The sequence below is a fragment of the Ranitomeya imitator genome, chromosome 2, assembly GCF_032444005.1.
Source record: "Ranitomeya imitator isolate aRanImi1 chromosome 2, aRanImi1.pri, whole genome shotgun sequence".
Lineage (NCBI taxonomy): Eukaryota > Metazoa > Chordata > Amphibia > Anura > Dendrobatidae > Ranitomeya > Ranitomeya imitator.
Window position 1 is genome coordinate 585,659,330 of NC_091283.1, and position 25,684 is coordinate 585,685,013.

Here is a 25,684-nt window from a genome sequence, read left to right on the forward strand (position 1 = left end):
TTTGTTGCTCTTGTAGTTTGTCTGCTTATTAATCAGATTTTTATTTTTGATGGATAATACCAGACTTGTGTGCGTTTTAGGGTGAGTTTCATGTGTCAAGTTGTGTGTGTTGAGTTGTGTATGGCGACATGAATGTAGCGATTTTTTGTGAGATGAGTTCTGTGTGGCGACATGTGTGTAGCAACTTTTTATGTGTCGAGTTGCATGTGACAGGTTAGTGTAGCAAGTTGCGTGCAGCAAGTTTTGCGCATGGCGAGTTTTGCGCCTGGAGAGTTTTATGTGTGGTGCGTTTTGAGTATGTGCAAGTTTTGTGTGAGGCAACTTTTACATGTGTTGCAACTTTTGTGGCAATTTTTCCGCGTGTGCAAGTTTTGCATGTGGCGAGTTTTCCATGAGGTGAGTTTTGCACATGTGGCGAGTTTTGCGTGAGCCTAGTTTTGCATGTGGTGAGTTTTGCACGTGGTGAGTTTTGCACGTGGCGAGTTTTGTGTGGCGAGGTTGGTATATGTGTGGTGAAATGTGTGCGGAGGGTGGTATGTGTGTTCAAGCACGTGTGGCGCATTTTGTGTGCGTGTTCATATCCCATGTCGGGGCCCCACCTTAGCAACTGTACGGTATATACTCTTTGGCGCCATCACTCTCACTCTTTAAGTCCCCCTTGTTCACATCTGGCAGCTGTCAATTTGCCTCCAACACTTTTCCTTTCACTTTTTCCCCCATTATGTAGATAGGGGCAAAATTGTTTAGTGAATTGGAATGCGCTGGTTAAAATTTTGCCTCACAACATAGCATATGACGCTCTTGGGGTCCAGACGTGTGACTGTGCAAAATTTTGTGGCTGTAGCTGCGGCGGTGCAGATGCCAATCCCAGACATACACACATTCAGCATTATCTACTATATAATTGTCTAAGGGTCACTTCTGTCTTTCTGTCACGGATATTCATTGGTCGCGGCCTGTCATGGAAATTCAAGTCGCTGATTGGTCGCGGCAAAACAGCCATGACCAATCAGCGACGGGCACAGTCCGGAAGAAAATGGCCGCTCCTTACTCCCCGCAGTCAGTGCCCGGCGCCCACATACTCCCCTCCAGTCACCACTCACACAGGGTTAATACCGGCGGTAACGGCAGCCGCGCGCGTATCGCCGAAGCTTCGGTGGATCCCGCCGGGTGAGTACATAACTATTTTTTATTTTAATTATTTTTTTAACAGGGATATGGTGCCCACACTGCTGTATACTACATGGGCTGTGTTAGATACCGCGTGGCTGCTATATACTACATGGGCAGTTTTATATACTGCGTGGGCTGTTATATATTACGTGGCCACTGTTATATACTGCATGGGCAGTGTTATATATTACGTGGCTGCTATATACTGCGTGGGCAGTGTTATATACTACGTCGCTGCTATATACTGCTTGGGCTGTGCTATATATTACTTGGCCAGTGTTATATACTGCGTGGCCTGTGTTATATAGTACGTGGCTGTGTTATATACTGCGTGGCCACTGTTCTATATTGCGTGGCCTGTATTAACGCATCGGGTATTCTACAATATGTATGTATATAGCAGCCACATAGTATATAGCACAGGCCACGTAGTATTTGTCTACTATATACTACATGGCTCCTATATACTACGTGGCCTGTGCTACAGTGCCTACAAGTAGTATTCAACCCCCTGCAGATTTAGCAGGTTTACACATTTGGAATTAACTTGGCATTATGACATTTGGACTGTAGATCAGCCTGGAAGTGTGAAATGCACTGCAGCAAAAAAGAATGTTATTTCTTTGTTTATTTTTTTTAAAAATTGGGAAAAGTTTTTTCAGAGGGTCATTTATTATTCAACCCCTCAACCCACCAGAATTCTGTTTGGTTCCCCTAAAGTATTAAGAAGTAGTTCAGGCACAAAGAGCAATGAGCTTCACATGTTTGGATTAATTATCTCTTTTTCCAGCCTTTTCTGACTATTTAAGACCCTCCCCAAACTTGTGAACAGCACTCAAACATGGTCAACATGGGAAAGACAAAGGAGCATTCCAAGGCCATCAGAGACAAGATCGTGGAGGGTCACAAGGCTGGCAAGGGGTACAAAACCCTTTCCAAGGAGTTGGGCCTACCTGTCTCCACTGTTGGGAGCATCATCTGGAAGTGGAAGGCTTATGGAACTACTGTTAGCCTTCCACGGCCTGGACAGCCTTTGAAAGTTTCCTCCCGTGCCGAGGCCAGGCTTGTCCGAAGAGTCAAGGCTAACCCAAGGACAACAAGGAAGGAGCTCTGGGAAGATCTCATGGCAGTGGGGACATTGGTTTCAGTCAATACCATAAGTAACGTATTCCACCGCAATGGTCTCCGTTCCAGACGAGCCCGTAAGGTACCTTTACTTTCAAAGCGTCATGTCAAGGCTCGTCTACAGTTTGCTCATGATCACTTGGAGGACTCTGAGACTGACTGGTTCAAGGTTCTCTGGTCTGATGAGACCAAGATCGAGATCTTTGGTGCCAACCACGCACGTGACGTTTGGAGACTGGATGGCACTGCATACGACCCCAAGAATACCATCCCTACAGTCAAGCATGGTGGTGGCAGCATCATGCTGTGGGGCTGTTTCTCAGCCAAGGGGCCTGGCCATCTGGTCCGCATCCATGGGAAGATGGATAGCACGGCCTACCTGGAGATTTTAGCCAAGAACCTCCGCTCCTCCATCAAGGATCTTAAGATGGGTCATCATTTCATCTTCCAACAAGACAACGACCCAAAGCTCACAGCCAAGAAAACCAAGGCCTGGTTCAAGAGGCAAAAAATCAAGGTGTTGCAGTGGCCTAGTCAGTCTCCTGACCTTAACCCAATTGAAAACTTGTGGAAGGAGCTCAAGATTAAAGTCCACATGAGACACCCAAAGAACCTAGATAACTTGGAGAAGATCTGCATGGAGGAGTGGGCCAAGATAACTCCAGAGACCTGTGCCGGCCTGATCAGGTCTTATAAAAGACGATTATTAGCTGTAATTGCAAACAAAGGTTATTCCACAAAATATTAAACCTAGGGGTTGAATAATAATTGACCCACACTTTTATGTTTAAAATTTATAAAAATTTAACTGAGCAACAAAACTTTTTGGTTTGTAAGATTTATGCATCTGTTAATAAATCCTGCTCTTGTTTGAAGTTTGAAGGCTCTAACTTATTTGCATCTTATTAAACCTGCTAAATCTGCAGGGGGTTGAATACTACTTGTAGGCACTGTATATACTATGTGGCTGCTATATACATACATAAATACATATTCTAGAATACCCGATGCGTTCGAATCGGGCCACCAACTAGTGTATATATGTGTATGTATATATGTGTGTGTGTGTGTGTGTGTGTGTGTGTGTGTGTGTGTGTGTATGTATATATATATATACATATATATATATATATATATCTCGGATCGGTGGACACCGCAAACGGGAAAAATTCAAGAACACCAAGATTCCTTTTTTTTAGTTTAAGTTATCATACAGCGCCATCGGACAAAAAATAAAAATGTTACGAGTCTTGAAAATGGAGACAACTCAAAAAAATTTTTTTTGAAAGCTTACTATTTTTTCACCACTAAAATAATTAAAAAACTGGACATATTTGGGTATTGCCATAATCATACTGATTAGGAGAATCATATTTTTTGGTCATTTTTAGCACAAAATGTTCACTGTAAAATAATGTCAGAATTTTGTTTTTTTTCTTCACAATTTCACCGCACTTGGATTTTTTCCCCCAATTTCCCATTATACTATGTATTAAAATAAATGGTGTCATCCAAAAAAAAAAAAAAAAAAAAACTTATCCCGCATAATACAAGCCCTCATATGTCTGTGTGGACAGAAAAACCCAAGTGTTATGGCTCTGGAAAGAAGGGGAGGAAAAAACGAAAATGGGCTGTGGCGTGAAGGGGTTTTCCACTAGGAAAAGTTAATTTTAATCAGTACATGTTGGAATAATAATAATTTCCACAATTGGATGTGTTTAAATAAAATGTTCCTGTGCTGAGATAATCTTATAAATGTGTCCCTGCTGTGTACTGTGTAATGGCCGTGCAGGAACATGGTCTGATCATACCACATCTCCTGTGCAGGGGAGGAAGCAAAGGAGTATACAGACAGAACAGCATAGGATCACAAAATATTCTTTTTGTGAGAAAAAACATTTCCCTGTCTGTTTTTAACAATATTTTACCTCAGAGAATGAATCAGCTGTGATCTGATGCTGCCATGTTTGTGCACTCTTTTACTTCCTCCCCTGCCCAGGAGCTGTGGTATGATCAGACCATGTTCCTGTACGGTCAGACACAGACATTACACAGTACACAGCAGGGGAACATTTATAAGATTATCTCAGCACAGGAACATTTTATGTAAATACATCAAATTGTGGAAATTATTATTATTCCAAGATTTATTGATTAAAATGAATGTTTCTTTGTGGGAAAACCCCTTTAACTGGGTGGAAAGGCAAAATGAGCAACTGTAAATACACAGTGCCATATAATATGATGACTGCAATATATTACCATGATAAAAACTTTGACGGCAGTGTTTTTTAAATAAAAGATAAAACAACAGGTTCCTTATAAAGTTTTCAGTTTGGAATATCCACTAGCAAATTACGGACGTGTAAAAAATCCGACTGTTCACTCCACTAAAGACGGATACATTCGGGACTAACTCATGTCAGGTACGGAGAAGTAGGAAGCCTGCCGAAGGGATGCGCCTGAAAATCACTCAAATCCACGCTTTCCAAGTGTGAACACTAAGTGATGATGTATCCTCGCTAAATCCCCCTAACCTTTACCAGATAATGAAGCCACTCATCTGAACTTTAAATAACCTTCAAGAACATCCAAAAATGAAATATCTGACTGTCGGAAATTGTATATTTGCTTGTAAAAAATAGTCCTGTCCCTAAGTCGATGGGAAGAATTTTTTTTAAGTCTGGAGATTTTCTTGCCAGCAGGAGGATTATTGTGACAGCAGTGAATTCCAGGTGAGATGCTGATGGATGGAACACAGGTTGGAATACCGCGCGTCGGCTGCCAAAAAATGTGAGCCAGGCTGGGCTGCAGATGGAGAGAGGGTGAGGCGAATCCGAGTTCACTGTACATGAATATCTCTGATTAGATAATGATCTCAGTGTGAAGGAGAAATGCCAGAGATGCAACAGTGACGAGCACTGGGCACAAAGCGTGGAGAAACGGTAAGACCTGGGGAGAACGGTGACCACACACATCACACAAGGGCAAAACATGCAGATTTAGACTTCGCCCACATCTCCTCTGATGGCAGGTGCTATAGGGAGGATTGGCCATGTTGGACTTCAACCAATCCTTTGGAGGGATGGAAAAGCCTGGTCTGATAGTTGTCGGCCAACATCTTAAAGAAGATCTGTCACCTCTTCTGAACGGTCTGGATCTATGTGAAATATCCAGAAAAGTGCAAAATGATTCAAGGATAATCAAATTCATTCTGAGTTTTACAAATTAAAGAAAAAAAAAATCCTATGCCGTCCTTTCCTCAGCCCTCCCATAGCGGTCCTGCCACCACTGTTTCTCTGATCGGCTCTTGTTCCAGGCTTCTGTTCTCCTCCGCTTGGGTCTTTTGTTCACTCAAATTAAATTTCAAGAGATTCATTGAACGGTACAAATTATTCTACAGCAACATTTCTTAGATCTTGGTTGTATTATACCACAGTTACTCCTCATGGAAATATACAAAGAAAATGTACAACTGGGTGTTACCATTTACCTTGTCAAAGGGGTGTGGTTGGTGAATGCAAGCGTCCCAGAAGCAAAGCGTCACGGAGCTAAGCGTCGTGATACAGCAGTTATTCCATGGCAGTTCGTCAGGTAAACCACACTCTGCACTCCCCTCTATCCATGTGCTTTATTCCTATCCTCCTGTGTTCCCTTGCAATCCACTTTTACCGCCCAATCCCCCCTCCATCACGACTCATATACATCAGCCTCTCTATACTTCCCTCTCCCATGTACAGCTCCCATGCACTTCTCACCTTTCTGAAAAACCTCAGCCCATCTTGCCCAAACTGTCTGCACAAAAAAAACTTCATACAATTCAAAAAACTAATTGCTTGTTATCTTCCTACTCCTACTGATTTCAGGGGACATCTCCCCCAACCCCGGTCCACCATCCACCAACCTCAACCCATACCCTACCTCACATAGAAACCTTAATAATCTTACTAATATTACTTGCACTCCTTCATCTCCATCTTTTAATATTGCCCTTTGGAATCCACGGTCTGTATGCAACAAGCTTCCTTTCCTAGACAATTACTTTCTGAAAAACAGATTCTGACACTGTCTCCCCTGCTGCCATTTCCCATGGTGGCCTACAATTCTCACATTCCCCGAGACCCACAAACAGACATGGTGGTGGAGTCGGCATACTTCTCTCCCCACAATGCACCCTCCAGGTCATCCCCCCAGCTCCATCACTCTCATTCCCTTCTTTTGAGGTCCACACCATCAGGCTCTTTTGTCCCCTCTCCTTCAGAGTAGCGGTCATATACCGGCCCCCCAGGCTCACCCACCCACTTCCTGGACCATTTCTCTGCCTGGCTGCCGCACTTCATGTCCTCAGAACTACCAACCCTCATCCTGGGAGACTTCAACATCCCCATAAACAGCCCCACTTCCACATCTGCATCCCAGCTTCTATCACTAACCACTTCTCTAGGCCTCTCACAGCTCTCAACCTCAGACACACAAGGACGGTAACACCCTTGACCTGGTCTTCGCCCGGCTCTGCTCAATCTCCTACCGAGATAACTCACCGCTTCCCCTCTCTGACCACAACATTTTCTCCTTCACACTCACAAATCCTCGCCCACCCCAGCACACTCTTACCTACCGCACATTCAGAAATCTACATGCCATTAACCCTCATAAACTTTCAGACTCCCTACACTCATCATTGTCACCAATCTCTTCTTTTTCCTGTCCTGATCTGGCTGTACATCACTTCAATGACACTCTTAGAAGCACCCTTGACCAAGTAGCGCCCCTCACCCTCAGAACCTCCAAACACAGAGTGAAACAGCCCTCGCTCACATCGCAAACCCGATTCCTCCAGCGATGCTCTAGGTGTGCTGAACGCTTATGGAGGAAAACACGCACACCAGAAGACTTCATACACTTCAAATTTATGTTAAGGACCTACAACTCTGCCCTTCACCTCGCCAAACAGACCTACTTCACCACCCTGATCTCCTCACTAGCCAACAACCCCAAGAAACTTTTTGACACCTTTCACTCCCTCCTCAGGCCAAAAGCACAAGCCCCTATCACAGACATCTGCTGTGCTCATGACCTGGCCTCCCACTTTATAGAGAAAATAAACAATATCAGTCAGGAAATCCGCTCCTAATCACCAAGTTCAGTGACTCCCATCCCTCCCTGCATTTCCCCTGGCTCACTCTCCACATTCGATCCCATCACAGAAGAAGTCTCCAGGCTCCTCTCCTTCTCATCCGACTACATGCACCACCGACCCCATTCCCTCACACCTCCTCCAGTCTCTCTCTCCAGCCGTCACAACTCACCTAACTGCAATCATTAATCTCTTCCTCTCCTCTGGCATTTTCCCTTCCTCCTTCAAACACTAATCATTACTTCATTACTAAAGAAATCCGCTCTCAACCCATCCTGCCCAAATAATTACAGACCAGTCTCTAATCTCCCCTTCATCTGTAAACTCTTGGAGGGCCTGATCTACTCCCGCCTTAAGGTACCGTCACATTTAGCGACGCTGCCGCGATCTAGACAACGATCCCGATCGCTGCAGCGTCGCTGTGTGGTCGATGGAGAGCTGTCACACAGACAGCTCTCCAGCGACCAACTATGCGAAGTCCCCGGGTAACCAGGGTAAACATCGGGTTACTAAGCGCAGGGCCGCGCTTAGTAACCCGATGTTTACCCTGGTTACCAGCGTAAACGTAAAAAAAACAAACACTACATACTTACATTCCGGTGTCTGTCCCCCGGCGCTGTGCTTCTCTGTACTGACTGTGTGCGCCAGCTGGAAAGCACAGCGGTGACGTCACCGCTGTGCTCTGCTTTCAGGCCGGCGCTTACACAGTGCAGAGAAGCACAGCGCCGGGGGACAGACAGCTAGCGATATCGTTCAGTGTGAAGGTACCTTTACCCGTTACCTCTCCATTCACTCCCCCCTAGATCCTTCACAGTCCAGTTTCCGCCCCCTACATTCGACAGAAACTGCTCTTATCAAGGTGACCAATGACCTTCTGACAGCAAAACGTAACGGTGACCACTCTCTGCTCATTCTTCTCGACCTTTCTGCAGCTTTCGACACTGCTGACCACCCTTTCCTACTCTCTAGGCTCCAGTCACTATGCATTAGGGACACTGCTCTCTCATGGTTCTCTTCCTACCTTTCTGACCGCTCCTTCAGTGTTCTGTTCTCTGGCTCCACTTCCTCTCCTCTTCCTCTCACTGTCGGGGTACCTCAGGGCTCAGTCCTTGGCCCCCTTCTCTTCTCCCTCTACACGGCCCCAATTGGACAGACCATCAGCAGATTTGGCTTTCAGTATCATCTTTATGCTGATGACACACAACTACACACGTCATCCCCTGGCCTTACCCCCGCTGTACTACAGAACGCCACTGACTGTCTGTCTCCAGTCTCCAACATCATGTCCGCTCTCTATCTGAAACTCAACCTTTACAAAACTGAACAACTTCTGCTCCCACCATCTACTAACCTCCCTAAATCTGACTTTTCCCTCTCCGTGGGTGGCACCATAATAACACCCCAGCAACAGGCGCGCTGTCTGGGTGTTATGTTTGACTCCGATCTCTCCTTCACATCCCATATACAATCTCTTGCCCGCTCGTGCCGCTTACACCTAAAGAACATCTCTAGAATCCGCCCTTTTCTCACCATGGAAACAACAAAAACCTTCACTGTCGCCCTGATCCACTCCCGTCTGGACTACTGTAATGCTCTATTAATTGGCCTCCCCCTCATGCGGCTTTCCCCTCTCCAGTCCATCCTTAATGCAGCAGCCAGGGTTGTCCATCTGGCTAATCATTACTCAGATGCATCCGCTCTTCGCCAGTCATTACACTGGCTGCCCATTCATTACAGGATACAATTCAAAGTACTTGTTCTCACCCACAAAGCTCTCCACAGTGCGGCACCCCCTTAATCTCCTCCCTCATTTCTATCGGCCTAACCGACCGCTGCGCTCTGCAAATGACTTTCGACTAACCTCTGCGCTAATCCGTACCTCACACCCCCGACTCAAAGACTTCTCCTGTGCTGCAACAATCCTCTGGAATGCTCTACCCCAAGATATTAGGACCATCCACAATTTGCATAGTTTTAGGCGCTCGCTCAAAACACATTTGTTCAGAGCGGCCTACCACGTTCACTAATCAAAGTCATTTTATGTTTGTGTGTGTGTAGCCCATTCACTATCTCCATCTATCCCCCACCCCCTGAAGATGGCTGGACCATCATTGTAAATACATCATTGTAAATACACACCTGTACTTTGCATCTCCCCCACCTCATTGTAGATTGTAAGCTCTCACGAGCAGGGTCGTTTTATTTCGCTTTAATTATTGTATTGTTAACGTTGTTACTTATGACTTGTGTTTGATACTGTTAAACTGTAAAGAGCTGCGGAATATGCTGGTGCTATATAAATAAAGATTATTATTATTAGACACTCTCAGAATGTGGAGGAACATACTCCAAACCGGTAACACCAAGCTGTCAATTTATTCTTACATTTCCAGGAGGAATATTAGAAAAAAAAAAAAAAAAGTCTATCAAAACATACATACTTTTGAGAAAAGAGACTATTGAATTTTTGCTTCATTGTCCATATAAGTGTTTACTAAAATAGACGTGTGAAGGGAGCCATCGTGGACTTTATAAATGTATGACCGCCCCAAAGAGTGGTAAAGCCAAAGAATAAATGTAGGTGGAGTAACTAAAATGTACAAGCTGTAACTGTAGTTCCTTCTAGGGTTCCATGCAAAGTGTTGCACCAGGAGGGTCTGCATTTGCAGTAGGCAGTAATGACTCGGGACTCAAGACTTTGTAAAATAATTTACAAAGCTGGACATAGGTTCCCTTTCTGCAGGTCATCTGCTACCACCTGCTGTCACTGCTATACGCATCCTCAGCAGGGAATGCAATGGTGGATGCCTGAGCCCCCGGCTTCTTCCACAAATCGGCATGTGCGACGGACAGCAGATGCGATGACATTATTACATAATGTGTGCTGTACAGGAGTAAATGCATCGGCAACCAGAGCAGAGCGCCGGGGGAACGGGAGCGAGGTGAACATGTATTGTTTTTTCCATAAGTGTATGGGATGTTTGCATCTATTTAGGCGGCTATGTGGGAGCTCATACTGCACATAGGAGGCTATGTTGGAGCTCATACTGTATATAGGGGCCCGTACTGCATATAGGAAGCTATATGAGTGCTCATACTATATTTAAGGAGCTATGTGGAGGCTCATTGTATATACAGAGGCTACAGGGGACTCATACTGTATGTAAGGGGTTGTGTGTGGGCTCATATATAGAGGGGAATGTCAGGATACTTTAATTCTGCTCAATATTAACTCATACAATATAAATATAAAATAATTAATTGTATTTTAAATTAATTATTTAATATATGTTAATCTTAATATTGGGCAGAATTAATTTCAGCCTATTGATTTGGCCTCCAGAACAGTCACAATGTCGCTTGTGGCCCCTTGGGAGAATTAAATATCCATCCTTGATTTAATCCCATGGGCTTTCTAGGATTTCGGTGTAGTGGTCAGCTTTCTTTGTAAAAGAGTGCATATAGAAATAGCTGTCAGTCACTGATAAGGCTGCACACTCTACTGAAAATCAAAGACAGAGCAGAGGACTAAATGATCAAATCACAAGCTTTACTGACTCTTTACACAAAACTGTATATCAATCTGCTGAGCTCCTCCTGCTCTACAACATGGTGCCTACTGCCTGTTCATGGCGACAGGTTCCCGTTAAGGTCTCTAATTCTACCTTACACTCATGAAGGTACATTGATGCCATAGGCATCTCCTACGCACTCCATAACTGGGGTCCAGGTATTGAATACAGGAGGATGGAATAACTTAAAGGTTACGTGAGAGTCAGTCTGGTGTAAGTCTGTAAAATGAGATCAATATAGTCTTCTAGCCTGTTAATCAAACATTCAAGGGGCTGAAGGAGTGCATAATCTTAACTCATTGATAAAAAGGTCTCTGTCTACCTGTCCTTTACACTTGACTTCACTACTGTGTAACTAAAAGCAACATATAATGTATCTGATCCAACAGCTTTTAAAGGACATCTTCTCCATAAAAAGCAGAGGTAGCTTATTAACTTGCAGTTTTTGGGAAGCCTGTGACATCCTCACATCCACAGTCAGTGGTTAGAGAAGGGTTAGCTGGGCTCCTTGGCCTACACTGTATCTTTTGTGATGTCCAAGTTATTAGTCAGACCACCACAAACAAACTCCAGCCTCCCTCTACTTTCCCACAAGTTGTCATCTCATCACATGTGGTATGTTTCTGCTGGGAACCGAAGTCTCAGACTCCGCCGAGCAGCGTGTCCCCTGGGCAAGGTGATATTCCGGCGTCGTTCTTCACAGTCATCCATCTCCATGTAAACACTAAGCACATTGGATTGTGACATTTATTCTTGGTTGTTTTAAAACCTTCTTTTTTACAAATTCAATGCTGTCATTAGTTTACAAATGTCTACATTTTATTCAAAATGTTAAACATCAGCTACAACATTCATACTTAAAGAAGCACTCCTTGATATTTTCATCCATGCAGCCCACCTAATCATCATACTCTGCTCTCCTCATATATAGCGTATTTTTGTCCAGGTAGTTCAGCCTCCTGTTTTCTTCTCTTCAGACTCCATATTAATTCCTAGCTCTTGTCCCGCATTGCATTCCTTGATGATCTAAATACCATGAGGCATCATCAAAAAATTACATAACCAGTTAGAGTGAATACCATCTCAGCCTACTGAGAGGACACAGACTCCTCTTCCTTCAATTTGTCCCTGCAATAAACTAATATATTATAAGTATACAGTAATAGATGGTAAAAGGTGATCGCCCACATTAGGACTGTGTAACAGAAGCTGTGTAATCATCATTAGTAACAGTGATAGAAGTTTGATACTTCCTGTGGCGAAACTGTGTGGTGAAAACTAGGTCATCTTATTCTACACAAAGTACAGTTCCTGAGAGGGCGACCAAGAGATCACATGACATAACTGAACAGAAGTATACAATAATTTCTCAGATAGAAAGGAAGAACAGAATACTAAAGAAAGAATGAATACAAAAAAACAAATTTGGAATATTTCTTGAAAAGATGTGTCTGTTTTTGTTTGGTGGAGTTGAAAATATACCATTAAAAGCTTCTTGCTACCACTTTTTTGCTGCAATGTAGTCATTTATCATCTGACTACTTATTAGTTATGTCACTTAAAACAATGTCACTAGGTCTAAATGTTTGTGGTTATTATTTATTATCTTAACTAAAAGTGTAATTTTAATTATGCAAACTTGTAAGGCTGTGTGCACACGTTGCGTTTTTTTTCACTATAAAAACGCATTAAAAAAAACGCAGCATGTTCATTAATTTTGCGGATGTTTCACGTTTTTTCCTGCTATTTAATGCATTGGGAAGCTCCAGAAAAAACGTGTCAAAAACGCACAAAAAATGCGAAAAAAATGCATGCGGCTTTCTTGCAGAAAATGTCCGGTTTTGCTCACAAAATTTCTGCAAGAAATCCTGAACATGTGCACATAGCCTAAAAGTTGCAACTGAAGAGTTTAATCAGCTAGTGGAGGTTTCTGTTCACTCTGGCGAGACGGCTTATATCGCGAAAGAACCATGACACCTATGCTGCAATAGGCCATTGTGTTATAATAGGGTTCTTCAAAATACCGAAAACCCTGGTGGAAACAGCAAGACGGAACGTAGGCTACCCTGACCAATTCCCTGACACCCTTCCCTGTGAAAGGCAGAGCTCACAGGGGCACCCTTACCTCCAGCTTCTTCTCCTTGTTGCTCAGAGCCTCTTTTTGACTCTGTGTGTACTCCAATAGCATTCGCGCCAGCTGCCTTCGATCATCTAATTCTGCTGCCAGTCGCCCATTATACTCTGCCAGCAGGAGACAGGCTTCATCTACAGTTTTGGAAAGACGCTCTGCTGCCTCTTTATCTGAAAAATACAAATTTACCAAATTGTTATCGCCAATCAAGAAACTATATTGCTACATCCATATTAGAGCTGGCAGCATGGCTCGGTGCTCTGGCGGCGCGGTGCTCCGGCAACACGGAGGCCAGACATCTGCCGAAAAGTCCCATGCATAAACTTAACAGATACTAGCGGATACCAAGCATCCGGAGTTGCAAGCCAGACAGATGGTCTTACCGGTGATCTTTTCCAGTAAGGATACATCCTGAACTTCCTGTGGAAGGGATGCAATCTTCTGTCTAACGGTGGCATCTCCAGAAGCAGCGTTCTCCAGATCCTGCAGGGCTTTAATGAGATCTTCAGTCTAGGAACAAAGTCAAGGAACAAAAACTAGATAAAAGATACAGAAGGAAGCATGTATCCAAGATCCAAACTACCTAAATTATTCATAAAAAGACTCAAATCAATTGCATTTAAATCTGGCTAAAATTCACTGTCTGAAATGGAGACTCTAATGAGATCTATGCACACTCCGCTCACAGCCATGATGTATTATTTAAGCAGTAAATCCATTTTATCTCCAGCAAAACTTGCATTTTGTCACCACCATGAATCATTTACATTTTTTTTTTTAGAATTTCACATCTACAAGCAATTTTTCCAACACATCTACAAACACATTTAAGACGAAACGGGAAACCTTACGCTGAAAATACATCACCGGTTTGACACAGATTTCTCTGTCAGGAGTTTTAATTGGCACCTGGCAAATGTACTGGAGCTGCAGGACAAATGTGTGACCTATGAAACGTGTATACACGTACTTGTGTGAAATGGTGGCGGGGGGTACAAAACCTGTATTTGGGAGAAACCTATGGCCCAGATCCAGCCTCGGACTGGGCCCACCAGAGAAAATCATTCTTGGGGCCCACTATGTAGCTACATAGAAAGAAATACAAGACCACCAATTATTCAGTAAAACACGCTAATATCAGGGCACAACATAAGGTAGCACACGTATTAATGACATAGCAGGGGTTGGCGCCCACATTTTGGTGCAAACTCAAAGCTAAATGTTCCCAGGTGTTTATTAACCACTTAGCCAATGTGTTATAGGATGGGATTTGATGACATCTCATCCATACGCTGAGAAAACCCACGGTGTGAATTGACCGATGAAGATGTAACATGAACAACAACAATTTATGCTGCGGATATTCACCACCGATTTCATCCTTTGCAATACAAAGGATCAGGTCAGTGGTAAAGGTGCGACATTACACAGCAGCAAATGCAGCAATATCTGCACAATGTCTGTGTGGATATTTCCATTGTAGAAATTCTGCAGCAATACATTATGTGAATGTCCCCTGTTATAGTGGTGGGGTCCTAAATCACTTATGTATGACATTGGAGTAATATAGAAAGCTTTCCCTCACATCCCCCATACACTTTTTACAGAAATCTCTCTGCCACCTATAAAAGGCAGTATCTTTTTATGAAGGGCCTCATTGTCTTAGTAGTAGGGGAAGAAACGTTTTAGTCAGGGGTGGTACAAAAGGAGAGGGGCTCAGTCATGGGCAATAAAGGAGGAGGTGGTGCAGACAGGGGGATACAGGAAAGGGGGCTCAGTCTGTTTGGGTGATACAGAGGGAGGGGATGCAGTTAGGGGTGATACAGTGGGAGGGGACACAGTCAGTCAAGGATGATAGAGGGGGAGGTGGTGCAGTCAGGGATGATAGAGGGGGAGGTGGTGCAGTCAGTCAGGGGAGATACAGGGGGAGATGGTGCAGTCAGTCAGGGGTGATACAGAGGGATATGGTGCAGTCAGTCAGGGGTGATACAGGGGGAGGTGGTGCAGTCAGTCAGGGGTGATACAGGGGGAGATGGTGCAGTCAGTCAGGGGTGAAACACGGGGAGGTGGTGCAGTCAGTCAGGGCTGAAACACAGGGAGATGGTGCAGTCAGTCAGGGGTGATACAGGGGGAGATGGTGCAGTCAGTGAGGGGTGATACAGGGGGAGATGATGCAGTCAGTCAGGGGTGAAACACGGGGAGGTGGTGCAGTCAGTCAGGGGTGATAGAGGGGGAGATGGTGCAGTCAGTCAGGGGTGATAGAGGGGGAGGTGGTGCAGTCAGTCAAGGGTGATACAGGGAGAGGTGGTGCAGTCAGTCAGGGGTGATACAGGGGGAGATGGTGCAGTCAGTCAGGGGTGATACAGGGGGAGATGGTGCAGTCAGTCAGGGGTGATACAGGGGGAGATGGTGCAGTCAGTCAGGGGTGAAACACAGGGAGGTGGTGCAGTCAGTCAGGGGTGATACAGGGGGAGGTGGTGCAGTCAGTCAGGGGTAATACAGGGGGAGGTGGTGCAGTCAGTCAGGGGTGATACAGGGGGAGGTGGTGCAGTCAGTCAGGGGTGATACAGGGGGAGATGGTGCAGTCAGTCAGGGGTGAAACACAGGGAGGTGGTGCAGTCAGTCAGGGGTGATACAGGGGGAGGTGGTGCAGTCAGTCAGGGGTAATACAGGGGGAGGTGGTGCAGTCAGTCAGGGGTGATACAGGGGGAGGTGGTGCAGTCAGTCAGGGGTGATACAGGGGGAGATGGTGCAGTCAGTCAGGGGTGAAACACAGGGAGGTGGTGCAGTCAGTCAGGGGTGATACAGGGGGAGGTGGTGCAGTCAGTCAGGGGTAATACAGGGGGAGGTGGTGCAGTCAGTCAGGGGTGATACAGGGGGAGGTGGTGCAGTCAGTCAGGGGTGATACAGGGGGAGGTGGTGCAGTCAGTCAGGGGTGATACAGGGGGAGGTGGTGCAGTCAGTCAGAGGTGATACAGGGGGAGGTGGTGCAGTCAGTCAGAGGTGATACAGGGGGAGGTGGTGCAGTCAGTCAGGGGTGATACAGGGGGAGGTGGTGCAGTCAGTCAGGGGTAATGCAGGAGGAGAGCGGCTCAGTCAGGGGTGATACAGAGGGAGGTGGTGCAGTCAGGTGTGATACAGGGGAAGGGGGTGCAGTCAGGTATGATGCACACCTGTGCTTTGTATCTCCCCTACCTCATTGTAGATTGTCAGCTCTCACGAGCAGGGTCGTCTTATTTTGCTTTAATTATTGTATTGTTAACGTGTTCAGTCAGGAGTGATATAGGGGAAGGGGGTGCAGTCAAGGGTGAAAGGAGAGATGATTTAGGCTACTTTCACACATCAGGTTTTTGGTTTCAGAAACATTCTGTCAAATTTGCTAAAAACGGATCCGGTGTACATAGTGAAAAAACGGATGGAAACTGATGCACCGGATCCGTTTTTTAGCTGGATCCGGCTCTATGTACTGCGCATGGGCATGGAGAGAGGGAGAGGGAGAGGGGGAGAGAGACGCTTCTGGGCATGCTCAGTGTGTTAAAAACGGATTCGGTCGCCGGAAATGTTCTTTCACACATCAGTTCCATGCGTTTGCAGGAGACGTTTTTTGTGTCCGGCAAAAAAGCCTGAAGGGACGGATCCGGCACAAAACGGATGAAACGCATGTCCTTCAGGCACAATCCGGCAGTAATACGACTGATCTGTTTTTTCCCCATAGAGTTGTAAGAAAAAAACTGATCCAGATTGTGCCTGAAACTGCCGGATTGTGCCTGAAACCAAAAACCTGATGTGTGAAAGCAGCCTTAATGGAGTCCTCATTCATCCCAAAGTAACTTAGCCCCTCCCCCTCTCTCACCCCACACTAAAGGCCCCCCAATTACACTTACTTTTAGGCTGGCCCTTGTTCAACCATTGCAGCTGTAGCAGGGAGTCATCTATCTCCCTCTGCTGCTTACACTGTGGGGGAGCATGTGTTATAGATGTCAGCACAGCTTGTGACCTGAGCTGTGTTGTACAGTTGGGGAGAAGAGAGCACAATTAAAGCTAACACTGATTGGCTATGCTGCAGCCAATCAATCAGAGTTAGCCTTATATTGCACCGCTCTCCCTGCTTGTTCAACGCAGGGAGGAGCGGTGACCTAAAAAGTTTTCCGAACGGAAGAGCGCCGTTACTAATCATGAGCCGCAGTCTGCAGCAGGCGAGCGCGTCAGCTGTGTAATCAGTGACGCGTGCACTACTCTCTGACTAGCTCTGAGAGGAGCCTCAAGTAGTGATGTGCACGCTGGGAGGACGTCCTGCTCGTGGCTCCTCCCAAAGATAGAGAGCAGTGCGGGCGTCACTGATAACACTGCTGACATGCTTGACTGCTGCAGACTGCGTGCGCACTATTTCTAAGTAACAGAGCGCTCTTATGCCCTGATGGTTTTTTATGTCACTGCTCTGCGCAGTAAGACAAGAGGGGAGAGCGGTCGGTATGCAAACTGCTGGCACACGCGACTTATGTTCACTGTGCCAGCAGATGTCAGTGGCTGGGCCCACCGGAGAATTCTCCAGTCCTCCGGTGGGTCAGTCCGACCCTGCCCAGATCTAAGGTTTAAAGGAACCTGTCACCCCCAAAATCGAAGGTGCTAAGCCCACCAGCATCAGGGGCTTATCTACAGCAGTCATCGTAAGAAGATGGGAGGCCCCGAACCATGACACCCATCGGACCAGAACCGGACCGGGACCACCCCAGGGTGAGTATAATCTAACCTCTTTTTCTCATCTTTCAGGATACATCGGGGGCTTATCATCAGCATTAAAGAATGCTGTAGATAAGCCCCTGATGCTGGCTCATGTACACAACCAATTTTAGCTATGACATTCTATGGGGCTGTTCATGTCTGATTTTTTAACATTGAAAAAAAAAAAAGAAAAACATGTACTATTATGATCAGAGTTTCAGATCAATATCAGAAATGCAAATCTATGAGTCTGTGAAAAAAATAAATGGACTGCACTTGGATGACATAGGTTCAATTTTCACAAACTGACAGGATGGAGAATATGGCAAAAAGGTGTTCTTTTTTTCTCGCTCCACAGCTGAGAAAAGTTGATGCCACTCTGATCAAACTCTGATCTTAATAATCGGACCGTTTATCTCAGATGTGGAGTAAACAGTCGTTTGGCACTACCCATAATGTTGGGGTTCCCACAGCCCTTACTGCAAATCTAGCTGCAGATTTGTCTTTCAGTAGCACCTTCCTGCTGATGACACCCAATTATACACTTCTCCTGACTCTTCCTCCCTCCCCCCACCACCACGGTCTACTTAAGAAGAATAATGACCATTGTCCTCTCTCTCAAACATTAGGCTTTCCCTCTATCGGAAACGGACTCTTTCCAAAATTGAACATCTAAGTTTCTTCCCTTCATTAAACTAGTGTAGGGATTCACTATCTCAGGTAATGCGGGTGCAAACAAGTGCAGTTTTATTACTTTCATAAAAGTCCAAGAGATTGAAAACCAAAACAGCCTCGTCTGGGCACAAAGGTATAACAGAAAATTATTATTATTTATTGTTATAGCGCCATTTATTCCATGGCGCTTTACATGTGAGGAGGGGTATACATAATAAAAACAAGTACAATAATCTTAAACAATACAAGTCATAACTGGTACAGGAGGAGAGAGGGCCCTGCCCGCGAAGGCTCACAATCTACAAGGGATGGGTGAGAATACAGTAGGCGAGGGTAGGTCTGGTCATGCAGCGGTTTGGTCAATCGGTGGTTACTGCAGGTTATAGGTTTGCCGGAAGAGGTAGGTCTTCAGGTTCTTTTTGAAGGTTTCGATGGTAGGTGAGAGTCTGATATGTTGGGGTAGAGGGTTCCAGAGTAGGGGTGATACGCGAGAGAAATCTTGTATACGATTGTGGGAAGAGGAGATAAGAGGGGAGTAGAGAAGGAGATCTTGTGAGGATCGGAGGTTGCGTGTAGGTAAGTACCGGGAGACGAGGTCACAGATGTATGGAGGAGACAGGTTGTGGATGGCTTTGTATGTCATGGTTAGGGTTTTGTACTGGAGTCTCTGGGCATTGGGGAGCCAGTGAAGGGATTAACAGAGGGAAGAAGCTGGGGAATAGCGGGGGGACAGGTGGATTAGTCGGGCAGCAGAGATTAGAATAAATTGGAGGGGTGCGAGAGTGTTAGAGGGGAGGCCACAGAGCAGGAGGTTGCAGTAGTCAAGGCGAGAGATGATGAGGGCATGGACTAGGGTTTTTGCAGATTCTTGGTTGAGGAATGAACGGATTTGTGAAATATTTTTTAGGTTAAAGTCGGCAGGAAGTGGAAAGGGCTTGGATATGTGGTTTGAAGGAGAGATCAGCATCAAGGATTACCCCGAGGCAGCGAGCTTCTGGGACTGGGGAGAGTGGGCAGCCATTTACTGTAACGGATAGATTCATTGGGGGGGGGTCACGTGAGATGGGGGAAAGATGATGAATTCTGTTTTGTCCATGTTAAGTTTCATAAATCTAGCGGAGAAGAAGGATGAAATAGTGGGCAGACATTGAGGGATTCTGGTTAGTAGGGAGGTGATATCTGGTCCAGAGATGTAGACAACTGAAGAACCGATATCAAATCTTTGTAGAGGATGAAGATGGCACACCTAAGAATGAAGCAATACCAGCAAGCAAAAAAGAAAAGGGCACACAGCAACAAGTGACAGCAAAAAGTACAGCCAAGAAGCAACGAAGAGTGGTGGTGGTGGGAGACTCACTACTGAGAGGCACCGAAGCAGCCATCTGCAGACCGGACATAACTGCAAGAGAAGTATGCTGCCTTCCAGGTGCGATGATCAAGGATGTGACCGATAGGATACCAAAGCTCTTCAGCTCCAAGGACGTCCACCCATTTCTTCTGATACATGTTGGCACCAATGACACAGCAAGGAAGGACCTACCGACAATCTGCAAGGACTTTGAAGAGTTGGGGAAGAAAGTAAAGGAACTGGATGCACAGGTAGTTTTTTCTTCTATCCTTCCAGTAGACGGGCATGGCACCAGGAGATGGAACAGGATCCTTGATGCAAACAACTGGCTAAGACGATGGTGCAGACAACAAGGATTTGGATTCCTGGACCACGGTGTGAATTACTGGTATGATGGACTCCTCGCCAGAGACGGACTACACCTCAACAAACCTGGGAAACACACATTCGCCAGAAGACTCGCTACACTCATCAGGAGGGCGTTAAACTAGAAGAAGAGGGGACGGGAAGAAAAACATTAGACTCGAACAAAGACGACCCAGGAAAACATACTCAGAAGGGAGGTAAGAACATTTCTAAAACAATCCACAGTGAGGAGATTGGAACAAAACAAAATCCTCTAAACTGCATGCTCGCAAACGCCAGAAGCCTGACAAACAAGATGGAAGAACTAGAAGCAGAAATATCTACAGGTAACTTTGACATAGTGGGAATAACCGAGACATGGTTAGATGAAAGCTATGACTGGGCAGTTAACTTACAGGGTTACAGTCTGTTTAGAAAGGATCGTAAAAATCGGAGAGGAGGAGGGGTTTGTCTCTATGTAAAATCTTGTCTAAAGTCCACTTTAAGGGAGGATATTAGCGAAGGGAATGAGGATGTCGAGTCCATATGGGTTGAAATTCATGGAGGGAAAAATGGTAACAAAATTCTCATTGGGGTCTGTTACAAACCCCCAAATATAACAGAAAGCATGGAAAGTCTACTTCTAAAGCAGATAGATGAAGCTGCAACCCATAATGAGGTCCTGGTTATGGGGGACTTTAACTACCCGGATATTAACTGGGAAACAGAAACCTGTGAAACCCATAAAGGCAACAGGTTTCTGCTAATAACCAAGAAAAATTATCTTTCACAATTGGTGCAGAATCCAACCAGAGGAGCAGCACTTTTAGACCTAATACTATCTAATAGACCTGACAGAATAACAAATCTGCAGGTGGTTGGGCATTTAGGAAATAGCGACCACAATATTGTGCAGTTTCACCTGTCTTTCACTAGGGGGACTTGTCAGGGAGTCACAAAAACATTGAACTTTAGGAAGGCAAAGTTTGAACAGCTTAGAGATGCCCTTAATCTGGTAGACTGGGACAATATCCTCAGAAATGAGAATACAGATAATAAATGGGAAATGTTTAAGAACATCCTAAATAGGCAGTGTAAGCGGTTTATACCTTGTGGGAATAAAAGGACTAGAAATAGGAAAAACCCAATGTGGCTAAACAAAGAAGTAAGACAGGCAATTAACAGTAAAAAGAAAGCATTTGCACTACTAAAGCAGGATGGCACCATTGAAGCTCTAAAAAACTATAGGGAGAAAAATACTTTATCTAAAAAACTAATTAAAGCTGCCAAAAAGGAAACAGAGAAGCACATTGCTAAGGAGAGTAAAACTAATCCCAAACTGTTCTTCAACTATATCAATAGTAAAAGAATAAAAACTGAAAATGTAGGCCCCTTAAAAAATAGTGAGGAAAGAATGGTTGTAGATGACGAGGAAAAAGCTAACATATTAAACACCTTCTTCTCCACGGTATTCACGGTGGAAAATGAAATGCTAGGTGAAATCCCAAGAAACAATGAAAACCCTATATTAAGGGTCACCAATCTAACCCAAGAAGAGGTGCGAAACCGGCTAAATAAGATTAAAATAGATAAATCTCCGGGTCCGGATGGCATACACCCACGAGTACTAAGAGAACTAAGTAATGTAATAGATAAACCATTATTTCTTATTTTTAGGGACTCTATAGCGACAGGGTCTGTTCCGCAGGACTGGCGCATAGCAAATGTGGTGCCAATATTCAAAAAGGGCTCTAAAAGTGAACCTGGAAATTATAGGCCAGTAAGTCTAACCTCTATTGTTGGTAAAATATTTGAAGGGTTTCTGAGGGATGTTATTCTGGATTATCTCAATGAGAATAACTGTTTAACTCCATATCAGCATGGGTTTATGAGAAATCGCTCCTGTCAAACCAATCTAATCAGTTTTTATGAAGAGGTAAGCTATAGACTGGACCACGGTGAGTCATTGGACGTGGTATATCTCGATTTTTCCAAAGCGTTTGATACCGTGCCGCACAAGAGGTTGGTACACAAAATGAGAATGCTTGGTCTGGGGGAAATTGTGTGTAAATGGGTTAGTAACTGGCTTAGTGATAGAAAGCAGAGGGTGGTTATAAATGGTATAGTCTCTAACTGGGTCGCTGTGACCAGTGGGGTACCGCAGGGGTCAGTATTGGGACCTGTTCTCTTCAACATATTCATTAATGATCTGGTAGAAGGTTTACACAGTAAAATATCGATATTTGCAGATGATACAAAACTATGTAAAGCAGTTAATACAAGAGAAGATAGTATTCTGCTACAGATGGATCTGGATAAGTTGGAAACTTGGGCTGAAAGGTGGCAGATGAGGTTTAACAATGATAAATGTAAGGTTATACACATGGGAAGAAGGAATCAATGTCACCATTACACACTGAATGGGAAACCACTGGGTAAATCTGACAGGGAGAAGGACTTGGGGATCCTAGTTAATGATAAACTTACCTGGAGCAGCCAGTGCCAGGCAGCAGCTGCCAAGGCAAACAGGATCATGGGGTGCATTAAAAGAGGTCTGGATACACATGATGAGAGCATTATACTGCCTCTGTACAAATCCCTAGTTAGACCGCACATGGAGTACTGTGTCCAGTTTTGGGCACCGGTGCTCAGGAAGGATATAATGGAACTAGAGAGAGTACAAAGGAGGGCAACAAAATTAATAAAGGGGATGGGAGAACTACAATACCCAGATAGATTAGCGAAATTAGGATTATTTAGTCTAGAAAAAAGACGACTGAGGGGCGATCTAATAACCATGTATAAGTATATAAGGGGACAATACAAATATCTCGCTGAGGATCTGTTTATACCAAGGAAGGTGACGGGCACAAGGGGGCATTCTTTGCGTCTGGAGGAGAGAAGGTTTTTCCACCAACATAGAAGAGGATTCTTTACTGTTAGGGCAGTGAGAATCTGGAATTGCTTGCCTGAGGAGGTGGTGATGGCGAACTCAGTCGAGGGGTTCAAGAGAGGCCTGGATGTCTTCCTGGAGCAGAACAATATTGTATCATACAATTATTAGGTTCTGTAGAAGGACGTAGATCTGGGTATTTATTATGATGGAATATAGGCTGAACTGGATGGACAAATGTCTTTTTTCGGCCTTACTAACTATGTTACTATGTTACTATGATCTGTGTGTCATCAGCATAGAGATGATACTGAAAGCCATGAGATTCTATGAGCTGTCCCAGGCCAAAGGTGTAAATGGAGAAGAGCAGGGGCCCTAGGACTGAACCTTGTGGGACTCCGACAGATAGGGGGCGAGGTGAGGAGGTGGTGTGTGAGTGGGAGACGCTGAATGTCCGGTCAGTTAGGTATGATGAGATCCAGGATAGGGCCAATTCTGTGATGCCAAGGGATGAGAGGGTCTGTAATAATAGGGAATGGTCCACTCCACTGTGTCAAAGGCAGCCGACAGGTCCAGGAGGAGGAGGACAGAGTAGTGTCGCTTGCTCTTGGCGGGTTAAAAGGTCATTTGTGACCTTAGTTAGGGCAGTTTCAGTGGAGTGGTGTGACCGGAAGCCAGATTGTAAGCGGTCAAAGAGGGAGCAAGAAGAGAGATGGGAGGACAGTTCAAGGTAGACGTGTTGTTCAAGTAGCTTGGAGGCATAGGGGAGAAGTGATATAGGGCGATAGAAAATGAACAGTTCACATTGCAAGCACATAAATGTTAGTCCGGGCTCACCCAAACAGATTACAGTCCTTTCTCCAGGAGTAAACGCTACTCCAATAAGAGGTACGATCCCTTACCAGTGTTGATATCACCTTCAGCCTGAGCTCCAGCACCAAACAGAAGTATTCAACTTCATGTACAGTTCACGCTAAACAGGCTACAGCTTTCACACGTTTCTCTGCAGGTCCAACACACAGACTACTTAGCTTTCCTAATCTCCATTCAGAGAGAGACTCTGGCAGGTTTCTCTCTCAACTAAAGTTCACATTTTGTCTGGTCATCCACCAGTTTAAGCACACTCGACTTTGCTCAACATACAGCAAACTAACACAAGTAGTGAACAAAGTTAGTCAGGAGCATCTAATCAAAACGTGCAGTGCTAGGATTTAACCCAGTCCTACCTGGCTTTGCAACACTACCTATACCTGTGTGACTTACAAGCAGCACACACACGGTCTTGGGGTTATATTTAAATCAGAACTTTTCTTCACTTCTGATCGGCAATCATTCACTCGTTCAGGTAACCTGCACCTCAAAAACATCTCCAAAATCCAACCTTTTTGTACCTTTGAAACAGTAAAAATTCTTAATGTTGGCTCTTATTTATTCTCATCTGGACTTCTGCAACTCTATTAATTGGTCTTCCTTTCACTAAACTATTGACTCTACAATCTATCCTAAATGCAGCAGCCAAGCTCGTTTCTGTCCAGCCTCTACACTGATGCCTCTGTCCTGTGCCAGTCTTTGCACTGGTTGTCCAAATGCTACAGAAAACAACTTAAAATCCACAGTTCTGCACTAACTTACATCTCCTCCCTCACCTTTGTCTATCACCTTATCTGTTATGTAGGTTCTGCTAATGTTCAAAAACAAAATTGACATCCTCCATAATCCAGACCTTCTACTTCCATCTCCAAGACTTTTCTTGTGCTGACTGGTTCTCTGGAAAGCACTACCACCCCACCCCCCAAACAATATGGTTCATTTCCAGTATCCACAGTTTTAAGTGTGTCCTAAAAACACATCTCTTAAGACAGGCTTATCACATTGCCTCACTAACCTAAAGGTACCTTCACACATAACGATTTTGTTAACGATATCGATGCAATGTCGCGCTTTTTGTGACGTAGCAACGATCCCGCTAACGATCTCGTTATGTGTGACAGCGACCAACGATCAGGCCCCTGCTGGGAGATCGTTGGTCGTTGGGGAATGATCAGGACCTTTTTTTGGTCGCTGATCACCCGCTGTCATCGCTGGATCGGCGTGTGTGACGCCGATCCAGCGATGTGTTCACTTGTAACCAGGGTAAATATCGGGTTACTAAGTGCAGGGCCGAGCTTAGTAACCCGATATTTACCCTGGTTACCATTGTAAAAGTTTAAAAAAAAAAAACAGTACATACTCCCATTCCGATGTCTGTCACGTCCCCCGCCGTCAGCTTCCCTGCACTGACTGTCAGCGCCGGCCGTAAAGCAGAGCACAGCGGTGACTTATGATCAGGTGACCTTGGAGCAGCATGAAAACCTTCACTGGAGTAGGTGGTAACTATACTGACCGCAAACCCTAATCTTATCACCGCAACTAGAAGTAGCCGTGGGGTGTGCCTAACAAAACCTAAACACCTCGACACAGCCGGAGGACTAAATACCCCTATAGATGGAAATAGGAATTTCTACCTTGCCTCAGAGCAGAACCCCAAAGGATAGGCAGCCCCCCACAAATATTGACTGTGAGT

The 25,684-nt window shown here is 44.9% G+C and overlaps 1 protein-coding gene across 2 annotated transcripts in view; it reads right to left on the reverse strand.

Annotated features, from left to right (window-relative positions):
- Nucleotides 1-25,684, reverse strand: part of RPRD1B (regulation of nuclear pre-mRNA domain containing 1B) — a 159,324-nt gene that overhangs the window by 12,345 nt on the left and 121,295 nt on the right. For both annotated transcript variants that reach the window (XM_069752276.1, XM_069752277.1), the window contains 2 exons: nucleotides 13,522-13,648; nucleotides 13,133-13,308 (listed from right to left, as the gene is read on the reverse strand). In XM_069752276.1, the coding sequence (XP_069608377.1) occupies nucleotides 13,133-13,308; nucleotides 13,522-13,648 (303 nt within the window). The remainder of the gene's footprint in view (nucleotides 1-13,132; nucleotides 13,309-13,521; nucleotides 13,649-25,684) is intronic.